The 18,104-nt window shown below is 40.3% G+C and overlaps 1 protein-coding gene and 1 long non-coding RNA gene across 4 annotated transcripts in view; both read left to right on the top strand.

The window, feature by feature from the left end:
* The window catches only part of nlgn4xa (neuroligin 4 X-linked a), a 94,138-nt gene extending 88,620 nt beyond the window's left edge, over nucleotides 1–5,518 (top strand). For all 3 annotated transcript variants that reach the window (XM_058622883.1, XM_058622882.1, XM_058622884.1), the window contains one exon: nucleotides 2,969–5,518. In XM_058622883.1, the coding sequence (XP_058478866.1) occupies nucleotides 2,969–3,863 (895 nt within the window). In that variant the 3' untranslated portion in view covers nucleotides 3,864–5,518. The remainder of the gene's footprint in view (nucleotides 1–2,968) is intronic.
* An 8,371-nt stretch (nucleotides 5,519–13,889) lies between these two features.
* Nucleotides 13,890–18,104, top strand: part of LOC131455183 (uncharacterized) — an 83,151-nt gene continuing 78,936 nt past the window's right edge. Inside the window, exon 1 of the long non-coding RNA XR_009239778.1 lies at nucleotides 13,890–14,034. This is a non-coding gene — a long non-coding RNA (uncharacterized LOC131455183). The remainder of the gene's footprint in view (nucleotides 14,035–18,104) is intronic.

The following is an 18,104-nucleotide window of genomic DNA, read 5'->3' on the forward strand; positions in this document are numbered from 1 at the left end:
AAATACCGCACTCCCTCCAGTTGAAATAATGAAATAATACTGGGATATTGTTGCTCTGGGAACATGAAATGAAAAAAAACAAACATGAAATACAGTACCAAAAAAATCTGGCGTCATATTGTACCTTTTAAGGTTGGTTTACAGAGTTAAAGATGGCTTTAGGTTTTCAGGTCGGTATGACGAATAGTCAGCAGACCTACATCTTTGGACTTAAGGTTCTGGGATGGAGTATTTCGGACAAACACTAAGTTACGTTTACAAAGCTCTATATTTGGTCATATTTTCTTGTGTGGCAACATTGTTCCTGGAAATGACTCCTCTCAAGACCACATTCAACAGCTCTTTCCTGCCATGCAATCCTTAATCAAGTCCATAAAACAGTCACGCAAGTTCATTCTCGGAGGTTTTCTAAAAATAAATAAATGAGAGCTCTCGGAAAATTGCTCTTATCATCTTGTTTTAATCTCTCTCTCTCTCTCAAAAATAAACGACTCTAATACTTAGTCCAAACACATATTTTGAAGCCAGTGCCACAAAAAGATATCTTTTTTTTTTTTTTATGATAACAGTTTTAATGATTAACATATGAGTGGAGGGGATCAAGTGAGGTTAATAATAATAAATCATATCTCGTCGCCGCCGCTGCTGCTGTGTCAGTGCTGTGCGGTGATTTGATGAGAGGATTTGTTTGCTGTGCAAATTTGGATCATGTTTTTGTTTCACGCACCTTGAGATTAGGCATCGGTGTTTGCAGCCCAGTCACACTGGAAATTCACTTTAGAGTGGGAAAATAAACCAGCTTGATCAGCTTCAGAAGCTGCAGGCAGTTCGGCAGTTTGACTCCCATCCAGTGGATTCCTCATCATTGGGGAGTGAGCGGCCTTATGGGATATACATTTGCAGGAAAGCTCCTTTCCCTCGCCGCTTTCTAATAAAAGCAGATTCATAATGGCGAGTTTCGCTTAGCCTCCCGTTGTGAATCTTGACATGTTGATGCTTTGAAACTTTTCCTGATGCCGCGCAGACGAGAGATGAGGGGGGCTTTGGATGCACACGGAATGTGATAGTGTTTGGCTGTGGCTTTGTTTTTGGCTGAGTATGTGTGCATTTCTCTTAGTATTCCTTGTTGTGCACTAGCAACAGCCATTGTCACTCTGTCGTCAGGTTGTTTCTTTTGACCAGTTATGTGAAGATGATCTCTCAAGAACATCTTTCACTTGATTTTACCAAAACCTCAAGAGACCACTTTCAAAACACCTCGACTCGCCCTTTAAGATGTTAGATTTAAATACACATTTACAGCTCGGCTGGCTGGTGTCAGACAGTACACGCTAACCCTGAACACGTCGCAGCTAATCCACACACATGGAAGCATCTGTTCCCACCACTCTGGTGACATATTTTGCATCTGTGAATTTTTCAGTTTCCTACACCTGTCCTTCCTACACCACCTTTTCAACAGATTGGAGGTGTGATAGGGACATATGCAAGCCAAGCATATATTTTGCAGATCAATGAGCACGGGAGGCCGTGATGAGCATCATTTTTTTTTTGCTTTATGGCATATTTTTATTATTTCTGCAAATTCACTGGCAGACTACTGGCATATTGCTTGAACTATGACAGGCAGTGAGGTGTAGACGATTCCCTAATGTGGCCATGTAGAAATAATAAGTGGCCCCTGCAACGCAGTAGAGAGACTGGGAATGTGCTGCATCTCATCTGGAATAGGAACATAACCTAAGAGGAGCTGAAAAAGCAAACAAGCTACCTTATTTCTATGTATAGTTCCGTATATTTGAAGTGTTTTAACGTACTCTACACTATGTATGTGCGCCCCCCTGCACTGAGAATCTCAAAAATAGATTCACTTTATTACCCCTGCTCACGTGTTCTTCTCTTGCTTCTCTGATGTACATGAGTTAGCATTATGAGTCAGTGTTTTTAGCTCAGTGGGAAATGGGCCCTGCTGGTCTCCTGCTGCCTCCTTTTGGTAAGTTTGTGTCACTTTGTTAAACCCAAACAAAGTCCCTTTTAATCACCTTTTGTCACAAAATAACAGAGGCAGCAGGGGAGCAACAAGTCCTGTGTAACGTGCTGCAAATGTATGCTGATTTACTCTATAGACTTTATACATAATATAATAATCAGGGCATTTGACTAAATGCACACTGTGCCGTTTCAGTGAAGCACATGCAAGGATGCCAGCACATCGTCACTGATCGTTTCTCTCATGTGTGACTCAGGATCGGTCCTTCCCTCTGAGTACTCCGATGTACCCACACACCCACACACACACACACACACACACAGACAAAGTGTCAGCTCCAAGGTTGTTTTCTTTTTCACGCCTTCACTCCCACTCACCTTTACAAAGTTAATGAAATCATTCTCACAAAGGCACCAGAGAGGCAGCTGTATTCCAGACTACAGTGGGGAAAACACAGAGGAACGCTGAATATTAAAAAATGTCACAGAAGACCAGGAACGTGTCAATGGTATCTAAAGGACATGAGATTCTTCTTTTTTCTTTTTTTTTTTTGTCAGGCTCTGCCTTTTAAATGTTTGGCGTTTGCTCGCCAAATTCCATAGAGAAAAATCTGCATTTTGTAGACGGCGAGCCGCCAGTCTACTGCTGTGAATTCAAATGAAGGATTTCAAACACTAAACTCACAAAACAACATATTTTAACTTACAGATGGGGACAGCAGCAGATCAACAACTCCTAAAAAATGTCATTATGGATTTTGTATCATCATGCTTCTTCAACACAATTTGAAGGATAAGCTTATTCACATAAGTCACATAAAACATGGTTGTTAACATGGTCGTTATGTCAAGAATGGCAAAAGTAATATTCAGCATCGTTCCTGTTACTTCATGTTCCATTAAAGCGTGTTTGCCGTCTCCTCATGGATGTGGAGAGATATGTGATAAAATGTCTTCTTTCCTCTCTTTGTGTCCCTAGGGATCCAAATCAGCCAGTTCCACAGGACACAAAGTTCATTCATACAAAGCCCAACAGGTTTGAGGAGGTAGCCTGGACCAAGTATAACCCCAAAGATCAGCTCTACCTCCATATTGGCCTCAAACCTCGAGTCAGAGACCACTACCGGGCCACCAAGGTCGCGTTCTGGCTGGAACTAGTGCCGCATCTACATAACATAAATGAATTTTTCCAGTATGTATCCACTACCACCAAGATCCCCCCTCAGGACACCACCCCGTACCCTTACACCAAACGATTTCCCGGCAAAAACAACTGGCCGTCCACCACCCGCCACCCAGGAGTGCCGCCCGCCAACACCAAGCAAAGCACGGACCAGCGCAAGAGCGGCGACCTGACTGAAGAGTCCACCGTGGTCATCGAGACCAAGCGGGACTACTCCACTGAGCTGAGCGTCACCATCGCAGTTGGGGCCTCGCTCCTCTTCCTGAACATCCTTGCCTTTGCCGCGCTTTACTACAAGAAAGACAAGCGGCGGCACGAGACCAACCGGCGAGTGCCCACTCCGCAGCGCAACTCGGCGCCGGCCAACACCCCGTCCACGGCCAACGACGTGGCCCACCTGCAGAGCGAGGAGCTCATGTCTCTGCAGATGAAGCAGCAGCAGCTGGAGCACGAGCACCACCACGAGTGCGAGCCGCTGCAGACGCACGACGCGCTGCGCCTCGCTTGCCCGCCCGACTACACCCTCACCCTGCGCCGGTCGCCCGATGACATACCGCTGATGACGCCCAGCACCATCACCATGATCCCCAACTCACTGGCTGGCATGCAGCCTCTGCACAACTTCAATACATTTGGTGGCAGCCAGAACAGTACCAACTTACCCCACGGCCACTCCACCACACGGGTATAGCTTTGCTGGGACGGGACAGGAGCGGAAGCAGCAACTGACCACACAAGGAAAACATGAGTGACTGACTGTGTAAAGCACAGACTCCAAAGTCTCAGCAGATGCTATTTTGCTACCATGCCTTCTTAAGAAAAAAAACAAAAAAACAAGAAGTCTAAATCGCTCATGAACTCATGAAAATACTCAAAGTGAATGTTAATATAGTAATAACTCTATTTGGAGCTAATTTTCATGGAAAGTTTTCGAGGAGTTTTACCAAAACAAAAAGGCCACCAGGGGGATAACAGTTGAATATTCCTACAATACAACCATGAACAGTGTCTTGACTGTGTGACAAAATAAATGACTTTTTTTTTTTGTTTGTTTTTTGTGCCAAAAATGCACAAACAGTGGCAACATTTGTTGAAAAAGCAACAAAATCGATCATCCGGAACATCGTCCTCTCATGAATCCCGTCATGCATCATCGGACACCCGACGTGGGCACACAATTCTACACCCCAGCCTGAAATGTATTTATGAAAACTTTGTACAAATAAGATAAAAAAATAAATGAAAATGAAAAAAAAAAGATATATAGTTGTGTGTTGGAAATTTCCAGGATTTTAAAAGAAAAAAAAAGAGAGATATTAAAAACCGCTTCTTCTGTTGGTTTCATTTTGCCTGAGATCTTCTTGCTTTTTTTTTTTTTTGAATTTGTTTCCACTTCCTCGCTTGCATTCCTTTTTCGAGGTGCGTGTAAATATGTTTCGATATTCTCCATTCCCCCTTTTTCTTGCCACGACCTGCGTTTCATTCTTTTTTCACACGACGACCAAAATGCGAACACAATCCCATCCTGGAGGAGTCGCTCGCCGTCACTGTGGCGCCCCCTGCAGGCCATCACATGCGGTCTGCTGTCTTGTGCATTGCTTCTCGTGTCCACTCGTGTAGACATTGCATGTCCAGGAAGAGCTTTACTCAAAGAACCTCAGACACGGGTTCTCGTCTGAGAAACGAGAAGTGACTGGATCTCCTCGCCATCATGCCGTCATCCTGTTATGCTTGCCGTAGTTTTCTTTGTGGGCTTCCCTTTCTTTTTCCTTCTTTCTTTTTGAAATATATATCTGTCTTGCAATCTCAGCGCCGTCTGAGCATTTACAATGTGACCAGCAATGTATTATTTAGAGATAAAAATGGTAGATTTCTTTTTGTATCAATATTAGTTGGATATGTTTGTAAAGGATTATATGTTAGATATTTCAAATAGTCATATGCTAGCAATATGTAAAGTATTGTGCCACGCTTGTGATATTTTGGGCAAAAAGCAAGTGAATGTGTAAATAGTAATGATATTAATTATCATAAAATTATAACAAAAATTACCATTAACTCTTTTTTTTTTCTGTTTTGCATCCTACTATACAAAAAAAAAAGATGGAAATACATCCAGGAGATTTTAAGCTACATTTGTAAATTCTATAAAAAGATATATTCTTGCCATTTGGTCCCTAAACCTGTCAAGATATCACAGGTTTTAATGTAGAGTTTTAAATTCCTCAGTTTGTCTTATATTTCTTTGCAGTTTTTGCCTTAAGTGATAATAGAGATATTTCTGGCTGGACACCTGTATGAACTTTTTCTGCAACATTTTTAATAAAAATATCACAGTATTTTCTAAAAAAAAAAAAAAAAAAAGGAACGCATATAGAATGTTTAATTGGATACGCGTGGATGTTTGACCAGAGTGTGTGAGTGATGTATGTGCTTGTCAGTTTGCCGTTACTCTAAATTGAATACTTAATGAAGGTGACTGCAGTGAGGGGCAATACTTGAATTTAAAACACATATTTATTTATGTATTCTGTAAAATACTGGTTTTCTGTTTTGCAGAAAAAGTGCAACAGCAGCATTTTTCTCTCCGAGCGTTGAGTTATGTGGAACATGGAGCGGTTCATTAAAAGTTATGCGGTGAAAATGGCTTTTCTTAAAGAGAGGCGGCGTAGAAAAGGTAAATCCACCCTTTTGTGTGAAGTATATGTGGAGCTGCACTGTAATTGGCCACTTTATTAGAGACACAGGACACCAGATAACGTGTAGGGAGTGGGTCTCATCTGCTCGATATGCTGTGCAGCTTGTAGTTCCTGTTGCCTTTCTATCTTTTCAAACCAGTTCTCAAAAAGTGGGGAAAAAACGCTGTTACCTAGTTTTCATTTTTGGTCTGTTTTTGCACATTGAGACAAAGACTCAAACAAATACTATTTTAAATATGTTTTATACTGTTCAAATTTCAAATTCAGCACTCCAAAGCTGGTGTTCATGTACAACGTACAGTGTTTTTCTTCATTTTAAATTGGTAAGACACTATTTTGACATGCATTTAATTGGAAATAACTGCCAGATATTGAAAGTTCTAACTCTTTTATGGTTAAAATAAGCAAGAAAAAAAAAAAGGCTTTTCATTTCAATCAATGAAAGCCCACGTTTTGTAACAGAAGCCGGGGCGACTCTCGTCGCAGAGATCGACTCAATCAATTCCAGCAGCCTCGCACTTGAAAACTTTGGGAGACACTGTATTGCATCTGCAAAACATTTTGCTCCCCGTCAGCTAAAGCTCAATTCCCCGACTCTTTCGGCCTTTGTGAATTGTTGTTGTTGTGCTTGGTTAGGGAAAGCAAGACGTGAATAGCAAAGAGTGCTGCTCCTGCTGCTGCTGCTGCTGCCGCTGCTGCGTGCCTCCCCTGACGGTCACGTCCACCCTCTAAGCATGTTGTATTCAGTAAACCTGTCTGGAAATCACCCCACGCTGCCTCCCCTTTTCACCATTCAATCCAATCCATCGATCCCCTTTGCAACAAACCAAGCAAATTAGCTTTTGACTGAAAACTGAAGTGACAGGGGGGAAAATTAGAATCTTTAATGGTAATCTGTGGTTACTGAGGCACAGTGGATGTCTCCATACAATCTTCAGTGACATTTGGAAAGCTCCCCTTCATAAGCAACCGCTGATGATTAAAAATTCTCTTCATGGCAATGAAGAGAAACTTTCTTTTATTAGCGGAAAATAGTTTGATCCATAATATACGATCCAGTAAATGAGCCTCGTATAGGAGCTGAGATAAATATTAATTTCTTGTGTGCAAATAAAGCAGCGGCGCCTTTTAATTGGCGTGTTGTTTTTGCTGTGGGTAATGTTGGAGCAGGGTGTGGGTTTGGGGGAGTGATTAGGGGGGGGAAAAGGAGGTGGTGGGGGGTTTGCTAAATGTGAATACTAGAGACTGGAATGGAATTTAATTAAACTGGCAACAAGTGTTCCATCACTCAACCGCCATCCCTGAACTGTCATTCAAGTGCACTGCTCTCCAGGCAGCCATTACAGAGGCGCATCGATCGCCGTGGTGACAAGGTAGTGTACCGAATGGGAGCGGGCACTGCGTATGTTTGTGTGGTTGTGGGAAAGAAGGGTGAGGTGTTTGTGAGTGGGAAGCGAACGGCATACTAAACTGCTCTGACCAGCTACAGCAAAAAAAAAGAAAAATCATCAGCTTTCCTGGCCCGACGTTGAATTAAAATGCAGGTAAATACCTCGGCAGCTAAGCCAGTTGATTGCACTCCCCTCCCTGAAGCCGGAGCCTCGGTGGACAAAATGTTAAATCTCCACATTCAATACATATGCAGTCGAGTGTCGAGAAAAGCAGTAATGACCTCCGCGAAGGCTGCCCAACATCTGTCATTGGAAGAAAACTTGCAAAAACTCACACTCAGCCTCCGCCAACAGTGTTTTCTCCCCTCACGATTTGCACGAGGAAAAGGTTCTGCATCAGAGTGACTCAGAAGCGATGGCAGCAAAGGATCATGGGGACAGACGGCCACTCCTAAATCCCACACCACGACACGTGCCTCCACAAAATGTCTAAAAATGGCTGTCTATTAATAATGAATCACACATTAAGTTCATGTGTGTGTGTGTGGCATCGTCTGCCATAAAGCTGCATGGACGCTTTGAAATGCTCTTTATCATTTGTCCAACATTGTAAGACGAGCTCTTGGCTCCTGTTTATCTCTCGATTTCCCCACACGCTCCATTGTCTGTTTATCTTATAGGCTGTAAAGCAGGGGTGTCAAACTGGCGGCCCGTGGGCCACATGCGGCCCACCACTTATATATCACGTAACCATGAAACCCTTCCTTTAGTGCGTGTGACTGAGGTGATAGAATATAGACAGGATATTATAATAAATATCAATGCATACACTTTTTTGGTGTTTTAATTACACTTGTCCATGTTATTATTTGCTTAATTTTAGATTTATATCTCTATTTGCACCATTTATTGTGGAGTATACAACAATACAACCTTGAAATATCATAAATATGTTTATTGCCATGTCACGTGGAATATTGTGTTGTAATTTTAAGCTAATTTTGTCCACTTGCTATTGAACAGTTATGCCTTTTCCCACATTTTTCCTCTAGACCGGCCTCCTCTTGACCAGATTAGACACTCATTGGCCCCCAGGTCATTTGGGTTTGACACCTCTGCTGTAAAGGGATAGTTTTTGTGTGGTTGTATTGGGGTAGCGCTCATATAACCATCCCAGGATACAATTTATTTCTCCCAGATGGAGAAATGCACCTATTTTAGCAGCAAAAATTCAAAGAGGTACATGGAGAAATAGAAAAAATACAAAACAGGAATGGAACAGGTCCAAAACTATTTCAGTTTAACACAGCACATCCAAAATGTTACTACAGGCTGCACATGCAAATTGTAGTATCACGGGTTTAATGCACAGCTGCAATTATACAGATGTATAATTGCACGGATGGAAGAAGTGGTGCCAAGGTACGGTGGAGTGGTTGTGGTGTTCTGTTGTGTTGTGTGATGATGCTCAAATAACTGGTGCCGTTTCTACATTTGCCACAAAAGCAAGGTAATAATATGTTGCATCCAGTCAGAGGAGGAAAAAAAACAAAAAACTTTTAGCAAAATATGTTGTTTGCAATTTGCTGTACGAAAGCTAGACTCAGGTCTGCTTCATTTGTGTGTAATGAAATGGCCAACAGGATCCCGGTGATCTGGGACAGACTAAGGCTGTAAGCGGGGGGGGAAGCAGCTGGCCTTCACTAATGTTCTCATCTCTCTTCACTTTTCCTATTGTCTCATCATGCAACATCAAACGGATGCAATCCAATTAAAACTCTTAACTGTTGCAATGTGAACCAGGAGAGCAAAGACATGGCCAAAATGGCAGAGGATGCCTGTGGTCAGATGGAGGAAGGCTGTATAACTTTGTGACTACAAATATGTATTAGTAACTTATAATAATAAGAAGGTTTCTAATAATTATGAGATAGTGAGTCATCATTATGAGATAGTAAGTCATTATCACCAGAAAGTATCTCATAATTGACCACGATATTATTACAGCTGGTACTCGCACGTTCATGGTCAAACCAGCCGCCCCTAAATTTGGAGTGCACTCATACTGTAAAATTCATGGTAAAAGCACTGAAACTAAATTGACCAGACTGTAATTATTAAATATCCTCTAAGGACAAGTGTTCCCTTATGAAGTCTTACCAGAGGAGAGGAAATCTTAACAGAGACATATTATATGCCTTGAAAATACATGGGACCTGCAGTAGGACTACATCTGGTTTTCATAATAAAATTGTTATTGCAAATAAATAAGTATAAGGATGTACCAGCCTGTAGTAAGGATTAGACCTATCGTCCATCGATTCAATGGAATTAATGGAATTGTCGAGGGTGGACGTGAACTGCCGCCCGGGCAACTTCTGTCGTCGTGAGAAGCTATTTCTTGATTTTTATTACACACGTGGTTCTTTGATGAGTCGGGCAGATGAGGGATAATGGTATAATTACTGTTGGCTCTTTGCAAATTGTCCCACCAGCCCACGTGTCAGAACAGAATCAATCAATCGTGCATTCATCGATGCGGTGAAGTGCTTATTCTGGAGAGCCCAGCTGTCATTGAGGAGCTCGGCAGGCTGAGGTGGACGACACGCTGCAGAATGCTGAGCACATTTTGATTGGTTCCATCTTAGCGTGTTCCAATCCATTAACCCTTAGTGCTCTTGTGGCGCAGATCTGTGCCACAGGTGCACCCTTGGTAAATTGCAGTGGGAATAATGCACAACTCCTTATATGGACATCCTGGGTGTGTGTGTGTTTATAGGTCACACACTCAGACTTCACGAATTGCATTTTTCTGTGTTCTTGAGTCAAAGTTACGATTCCATTTTATAACACATTTTTCTTAAATACTTGCAGAAGTGACAAAATAGACAAGCAAACTTCACAAATTCTATCAGAATTTTAAAAAATGGGAGTACTTTTTGGTAAAAACTGAGAAACAAATTATGATTAATTGTATATCGCATATTTTTAGTCGTGATAATTGCGCGGAAGTCACACAATAGACACTTTTTCTTCTGTTTTTGTTCATAAAAAAGGAGCCAAGCAAACTTTAAAATGTGACACATTTCCAAATTTCACAAATTCGATCCAATTTTTAAAGATTTGAGTACTAATCTTTTTGCTTAGGTGTGTTTATACAGTTGGTGAAAATGGAAACACAAATCATGTCATCAGATTGCCTATAGGTTGCGCTGGAAAAGGGGGATATAAGACTTTCTATATTGTATTCTATATTCTTATAGCCTCTGTATGTACGTTTTATCATGAATTGGGAAATGGATAAAAAAAAAGTAGCCTAACGCTCTGTGTTCTAAGGGTTAACACAACCCTGGATAGATCAGATACCAAATCTTAGAATCAGCTTCCGACATCTGAATTAAATTTACTGTTAGGGAAGCAGACATGTCTGCCACAGACTCGCATATTCAATAAAAAAGTCAGTAAAATCATGTTTAAAATCGGTTTGTTGTATTAATGCACAATCTGGTGTGCAGAGGATGCACACAAGGCTGGGAGTGCCATGTGCATTTTTGTAACCATGTTAACAAAAAATCTAATATAATATACGCTCACCGGCCACTTGGTTTGGTGCGTGTTCAACAGCCTGCCAAACGGATAATGCATTTAGACACGTAGACATGGTGAAGATGAGCTGCTGAAGCTCAATCCCAGCCTCAGAATGGGGAAACAAATGGGATTTAAGTGTCAGAAACTGCTGATCTACTGGGATTTTCACACACAGCGGCTTTATTGGGCATCCTGTGTTCCTTGTAAAGTGGCAGGTGAGATTATATGTTAAACCTTTTCACCAGGTTCAGGTTGTTTTAACCATTAGAGTGCTTTTGCCCATTTTTCCAGAATAACTTCCAATATCTGGCAGTTATTTACAATGTACTGCATGTTAAAGTATTGTTTTAACAATTTAAAATGAAGAAAAACAAAACGATTTGTTTAGAAAAGCACTGCAGTTGCAATGAAATTACCGTAATAACCACATATTAGCTTCTCAGCTTTCAGAAACCACTACGATAGCACAAAACGCTACGTAACTACGGTAATGCAAAGTGCGCTTGTGCAAATGTGTCGTCTCAAGCTCGGTTTTAAAGGGTGGGTTTCTGCATTTTAAGCCGTTCTAAATCAACAATATAAACTTTACAAACTAAATATTCATTTTCTAATGATTTCCAACTGGACCAAATTGTTAACTATGATTTAAATGAATGTAAATTATAATGCATAATTGTCGTGCAGGGACAAAAACGTTTTTTATTGCAGTCATCTACAGCAGGGTTTCTCAATCCTGGTCCTCAGCACTCACTGCCCTGCGCGTTTTCGACGTTTCATTGTTCCCAATGAATGGTTCATTATCAGGCTTCTGGAGAGCCCGATGAGAGCCTGTGCTGGAAACACTCCACGGAACATAAAGTATATAATGTGTGTGTAGGATAATGACAGGGGAGGAAGTCCTCTGATGGAAACCATGACATCTAGGACACGGAGGTCAGCGCTGGATGCTATTTTGCCCTGCTGCTCGGTTGCCAGATGAAGCAGTACAGATGATTTATGGTGGCTGTATGGCTGGCAGCAGTGCAGGGAGCAGTGTTTGCACAAGCGGCCCGGCTGACACAACCAAAATTGGGTTACTCACAAAATGTAAAAGGTCTGTGTGAGACTAACAAATGAAATCATGGCGTACTCCCCCCTGCAGGTTGTTTTAATACTGCATGATGACTCTAGTTAGTCTTCCCTTGCCTCTGTGCAGCACACACGCAGATGCACAAACACACAGGATTCTCCGAGGAGGCCTGAGCCACTGTTTGACCAGCTTAGAACATAAATCACACGTTTAAAGACAGCAATTAAGGACAAATTGGTATTCTCACTCTTTTTTCTTTTATTATAACACCAATTCATCAATTATTTACCGTGAGTATAGCAGAATGTACACGTGTGCAATGATCCTAGCGAAAAATGTTAACACCAGCAAACAAACATCGATTCATAATTCATATTGTCAACACATTTCAGGCTGTCAAATGACATTTTTCTGCATGTGTATCAGCAGTTGGTCTTAATACATGTCTGATTAAATCACCAACATGAACAACTGCAGAATTGAAATTCCTTAACATAAAAATTCTGTCTCCTCAGCTGCATAGTATTCCTGCAGCCAAATGTGCACCAGTGTCCTGTTTGCATCTCATTTAAGGAGCCGAAATTAAACGCGCAGGTGGTTGGGCTAATTCCACGTATGATAAATGCTGACATGTTCTGTGTCTAAAATAAGCGACCGAGTGAAGAAATGTGAAATATACAAACAGTACGGTTTCTCTCAATGCTGTGGGTTTGATTAGCTCAGTCTGAAGGGTGTAGCTGCAGCTGTTTCGCTTCGTGTCAACGAACGATGGACAACCACAGCGTAAGTACTTAGTGAGTTAAGTTGAATTTGTTTAAAACTAGATTTTTATTTTATTATTATTTTAATATTATTATTATTATTATTTTTGGCGAGTCATGTTCATGTACATGTAGCAGCCCTTGAGCTAACATTAGCCAAAATATCAACGTTAGCTTGCAGCCCTGCTAAATTAACTGTTAGCCCATCAATAGCATAACGTTGTTGAGTGAAAACATTGCTCCAGTTAGCCAAGCCCAGCTATATTAATTGTATATTAACTGTTGATTTAATAACTATGAGGCTAATTAGGTTAATTCTATCCAGTACATACATTTCCAAAAACATAAATAGAAGCTCTACAGCTATTTGTAAAAATGGAGGGGCCTATTCTGCGGGCTTTAAACTGAACTAAACAAGACTTTAACCATCACTATGACTCTGGAGCTGTTAAATTAGTCTCTTCAGGCTGAGAAGCAAGACTGTGTGCTTGTTAAGTCATGAGTTGACAGACTGTTTATTTTCTTTATTTTTGGGGTAAATTTAGACTAGTTTATGTAGCACAGAAGGGCAGTATCACGGGGTGGGTGTGGCAACTCAAGTTTCTCGCGTGCAGGTAGAGAGAGAGAGACAGGCTAATCAGGAGATTCAGATCACCTGAGGGAGCTTTGATTTAGAGGAGCTCTTGGGCAGGTGAGGCCCTTTTGTCTACCAGAGAGTCAAGCTAGAGAGATGTGTATTTGTGTCAATGCTTGGATGCCATTGGTATGTATGTATATATATATATATATATATATATATATATAAATGTGTTAAAATTTAAAGTATTAAATTAATTATTAAAGTATAGTGTCCTTAATCTCAGAATCCTGAGATGAAGGAAAAAGAATTCTGACTTTCGTGAGGGAGGTAAATTCATTTAATGCATTAAATGTACTAATTATTAAAAGGTTGAGTGTAATTTCATTACTTGTTTACATCATTTAATTAGTCTGCTTAACAATAGTTTATCATAATGGGGGATTTTTATTAATATATATAATCTTCCTATATAGTTGACATAACATGAAATTGATGGCTAAAATTAGAGCGACTAATACATATTTAACCCCATTGATGGATATATTTTGCCAATAGACAATACACTGTATAATTAAATTATATCCTGAATGCAGTAATTTATTTGACGCACTCACTTAATTGTGTTTCTTTCTAGGTTTTCAGCATATACAGATGTCAATAAACGGATGAAATTGTACGAAGTAGGACCTCTGTCGCCCTCTGTCCCTGCACGGTCGAGTTTAGGCACGCACCGATGCGGAAGACCAGAATAACCTGGACGGTGCTGGTCAGGTGGTAAGTGAGACTTCTCAAATATGGATTATGATGTATCTTATCACTTTCCACTGTGGAACTGTAATTTCAGTGGTTGTATAAAGACTACGTGGATTTGGTCTAAAACTTAAAACTGAAGCTATTAGGTTCCACTTTGAAATTGCTGCTTAACTCGAACCCTTGCCTGGACTTAAACATGTGTTGTTGTTTTGTGGTTGTTTGTGCTCAGGACATTTATGTATCATGGACATGATGAGCTTTTGTTAGCAAATTAATCTGATGGTTTAAGTAATATCACACGTGAAGGAGGTAATTTCTGTTTTTTCTGGAATATGTAAACTTTTTTTTTTGATGCCGACTGGTACATGAGGTCGGCTAGCGGGTGCACGTCAAGCACACAGTGTGGTATTCGAATCTTTTCCAATACAACTTTATTTAAAAAAGCCAACATTTCAAACTGAGTTTTAAAGTGTTTTAAGAGAGGACTTAAAAACAGGAAGTGAGTCGTCCTGCCTGATGTGCGAAGGCAACTCAGTCCACCGACGACTAACAGTGACTGATCTGCCGACCTGAATAAGAGCGTGAGGGAGGGTACGACTGAAGCAGGTCGGACAGATACTGTGGGGCGAGACCATGAAGATGTTTAAAAACAAATAACAAAATTCAAAATCAATTCATATAAACAAACTGGGAGCCTGTGAAGTCCTGCTAAAACTGGCGTAATGTGCTCTCGTTTTTCCGTACCAGTTAAAAGCCGAGCAGTGGCGCTTTGAACTAACTGTAGTCTTGATTTGTCTAATCTGTGTGTGTGTGGTGTGTGTGTGTGTGTGTGTGTGTGTGTAAGAAGGAACAATGTGTGTTCAGTGTTGGTTAGAGAACAGGCCTGCAAGTCTTGCATATTTGTGTGATACAGTTACTTTTTTAAGTCATGGATTAGCAGTTTCATCTCCCACTGGTTCTTTTAATAGCATATTGATTTCAGTCACGTAATTGTCGAGACGTGATATTTAATTTTTCCCCTACATACGAAAGGCTTAATTCATGCCGTCATTATTTACAGAAGAGAGCAATCAAACAGCAGATCCTCTCGGCTGCACGGCTTTACAAGGCGAGATCCACTGCTCCAGCTGCAGGAGCTTTATTAGTACACATTTCTCACCGCTTCCGATGACCTTGATGCTCCGATTTACAGGGCGATTCCCGCGCGGTGCTGCGCTCTCCAATGCCCACAGGGGCGACATTAGGCGGCAGAGAAACACGGAGGGGACTTCAACAAAATCAATACAAACGGCATCTTCGGTAGCACATCAACCTGTTTCAGTGTGTTTGTGTGTGTGTGTGTTTCTGTATGAAACATGAAGCTATTATATTTAGTGTCTGGATTTAAAAAAAAAAAAAAAGATGCAGTAAATACTAGACACAATAGTGTCATGCTATTGTTCCGTTTACTGTTCAGGTACAGACCTGCTCCTGTTCAATCCTGCTCTTATTTTAAAAATGGTTAGGTTTGTATAACTATATATAAATTATATACTGTATATATATATATATATATATATATATATATATATAGCTTTATATATATATATATATATATATAAATTTTGACATACGTAAGACTTGAGTTCAAAGTTCACTTGGCTTGTGTTTATGAACAAAAAGAAAAGAAAAACTGTCTAATTTTGTGACTTCTGCACAATTATTGCTACTTTATATCACTAAGAAAAATGTGAAACTTTGCCTTAATATGTGACCTATAAACACACACCCCCAGGATGTCCATATAAGGAGTTGTGTATTATTCCCACGGCAATTCAAATAGGAAAAGACACACTCACTGTGAGTGAGGACAGATGCAGAGAACACAGTAACATATACTACAGTATATATTGTGATATTTGTATTGTTTAGAACATGATACAATAACAAAAAAAAACATTAGAGGCAGTGAAGTGTGACAAAATGGAAACCTCAGGAAAATAAAACCGAACTAAAAACGTCAGACGGAAGCAAAGAGGCGTTTGATTATTGCTATATTCGCCGTGCTTGTGTTGGTGGTGTTGCTCTGGCGTTGATTAGGACACATGTTGTGCTGCAGTGTAGCAATTAGTACGAGTAGAACTGGTAATGACTTCTGCTTCTGACCCCGTCTGAGCTGCATCCTGTCTGGGTTAACTGCTCCGCATTTGCACCACGATTAAGAGTTTCCAGTAAACATCTGAAAAGTCGGGGGGGGAATCAAACAGCCAAACTTTATTTGTACAGCGAATCCAATACATTTCACATTGACAGAGACATGGGATCGGGAATTAAGAGTTCAATACCCCATGTACTGTTTACTTTAAAGGAATAGTACGTGTTTTGTAAGCACTGACTTTGCTTTCACTCTCCCACACCAAAAAAAACACATTGATTGAAATGAAAACTATGTCCAGGTGTTTTTCCAGCGCTCTCCTCTCTGGCGACAAAGACGTTCATTCTCCGGCTTCCTGCAACAGTGTGAGTGAAATTACCGCAACAACCACATGTTGGCTTCGGAAACCTTTTCGCAAACCATCGCGTAATTATGGGTATGCAAAATGTGCTTGTGCAAATTTGTTGTCTCCTAAAGGTTTAAATAGGTGAATACTTTATTGGGTGAGACTTTTGTGGCTGAAATCTATTTTGTGTCCCTGTAAGCAGCAATATTTTCACTGAGAACAACAATGCCTGTTTTATGCTTGTTCTAGGCACATGCTCTTCCCACCACGCTTTAGAAATTCAAAATCTTTTTCATATATTGAGGTATTTCAGACTGTCTATGGTAAAATATTATACAAATAATTTTCTGGAGTACTGGTATACAGACTTAAGAGGTCATACATGCCCTCCCTGCTGCTTTTTTTATGCCTGATGCATAATACATACTGCTCTGTATACATTAACTGTGCTGTGGAGGTGGCGAGGTGGGAATCAATGCAATCTCTCGCCGTTGTCACTGCAGAGCGTCCTCGTCCCGCCTGACAGATGAGCGCGGCGCTCCTCTGCTCTTGTTGCAGCGCTGATTAGAAGCTTGGAGGCTTCCCGCGGCATCAGCACCTGCATGGTGATGTCGTCCACTTCATAGCGGCTCACGCAAACAAGCAGGTGAAAAATGACTCTGTCCTCCTCCTGAAAAGTGAATATGATTACTTTGTCATTGTGGAGTTACACACATCCATATTCCATTAATGCACATTAGTGCCTGCTTTTTTCACTCCTGCAGTTTAGTGTTCGCTTGAGTAGTCGAGAAACTACAATGTTTTTGGTATTGTGATTTGTTCTGGTTTTTCATTGGTTTTGGGTCATTTTCCAATTTCCTACTGTGATTTGAGCTTATATACTGTATATAATATTGTAATAATTATAATATTGTGTGTGTGTTGCTATTTTTGATGCATGATGGCAAAAATTGGCAATTTAAGGGTTCAAAACTTTAAAATTAATTTTTTTATGAACACATTTTGGTGCTCTAGGTCTGAGTATTTTATAAATGATGACATTGCAAACCGATAATAACCCATATAAACAAATGTTTCTGCTAATCTCTCACATACCAGGCTGCAATAATCAAACCAAAGATATTTCCAGTTTGCATGAAGTATAATGAAGATAATGAAAGTGAAGTTGTTTTTTTTAAATCATCAAGGTGCATCATGACAAAAACTTGGCAATTTAAGGGTTAAACATTTGATATGTATAGAAAGGACTGATTTAAAACATTTAAAAAAAAAAGTGTATACATTTTTTATGAACACATTTTGCTGCTCTCTGTGTGTTAATGTAGCTTTTTTTAAAGGCGCATCTAAGGGTTAAGTTAAAAATCAATAAAATATTACAGAAAACGAGGCTGCTGGCAGGGAACACGGGGGGGTGTGTGTGTGGGGGGGTGAGATTTTAGCAGTTGCACCAGAAAAAAATATTGACAATAATAAATGAGCAATGGACCACATGAATATGAGTGCATGATTTACCCTCAGCCTATACTTCAACCACAAGACTAATGGGTTCATGGGTTCATACAAACCTTAATTTCATTGATTTGTTCAAAGCAAGTAAATTATGAATTGTAA

The sequence above is a fragment of the Solea solea genome, chromosome 2 (genome assembly GCF_958295425.1).
Source record: "Solea solea chromosome 2, fSolSol10.1, whole genome shotgun sequence".
NCBI lineage: Eukaryota > Metazoa > Chordata > Actinopteri > Pleuronectiformes > Soleidae > Solea > Solea solea.